At 24.3% G+C, this 612-nt stretch overlaps 1 protein-coding gene across 1 annotated transcript in view; it reads right to left on the bottom strand.

The window, feature by feature from the left end:
* Positions 1-21: 21 nt before the first annotated feature.
* DICPUDRAFT_160533 (uncharacterized protein) overlaps positions 22-612 on the bottom strand; it is a gene marked incomplete at both ends in the record, with an annotated part of 2283 nt that continues 1692 nt past the window's right edge. Inside the window, one exon of the mRNA XM_003295203.1 lies at positions 22-572. Within this exon, the coding sequence (XP_003295251.1) occupies positions 22-572 (551 nt within the window). The remainder of the gene's footprint in view (positions 573-612) is intronic.

A 612-nucleotide genomic window follows, 5' to 3' on the forward strand; every position in this document is an offset into this window, starting at 1 on the left:
TGAAAATATAACCCTATTAACTAATTTTGTTCTAACTTTGCTTTGTTTTAACCTTTGAGTACCCATCTTCTTCGTTACTTTATTTTTCTTACGGAAGTTACTTATTAAATGATAATTAATAACAGCTGAAACTGGATATGGTGCTTGATGAAGTTTTGATTCTTCTGTACCGTCTATGAATGGGATACTATGATATATTTCTTTTGCTAGACTTTCTTTCTTTAACTTTTCTGGAATAATCTCTGTATAATTTTTCTTTAATTGAACGAATTTTGCTTGTTGAGGTGTTAAAATAATTGAACTATCTTGAGCTACTTTAAAATCTATATCTGGTCTTGGAAGTGTTACTATTTCTTTTTGATATGGCTGTGGACTAAAATCGATCTTTTCTAATAATTCTATACTATATTTATTAAATTTTACAATATCCTTAACTTTACTTTTATTATTATTATTTCTACTTTTGTTATTATCATTATGATTATTATTATTATCTAATGGTGATTGTTGATTATCTTTATTACTATTATTATTATGAGTTGATGATGTTTGAATATTATTATTATTGCTATCTTTTGAATGTGATTGAATATTATTATTTGTTTTTGAAGA

This window comes from Dictyostelium purpureum (assembly GCF_000190715.1).
Source record: "Dictyostelium purpureum unplaced genomic scaffold DICPUscaffold_829, whole genome shotgun sequence".
Classification (NCBI taxonomy): domain Eukaryota; phylum Evosea; class Eumycetozoa; order Dictyosteliales; family Dictyosteliaceae; genus Dictyostelium; species Dictyostelium purpureum.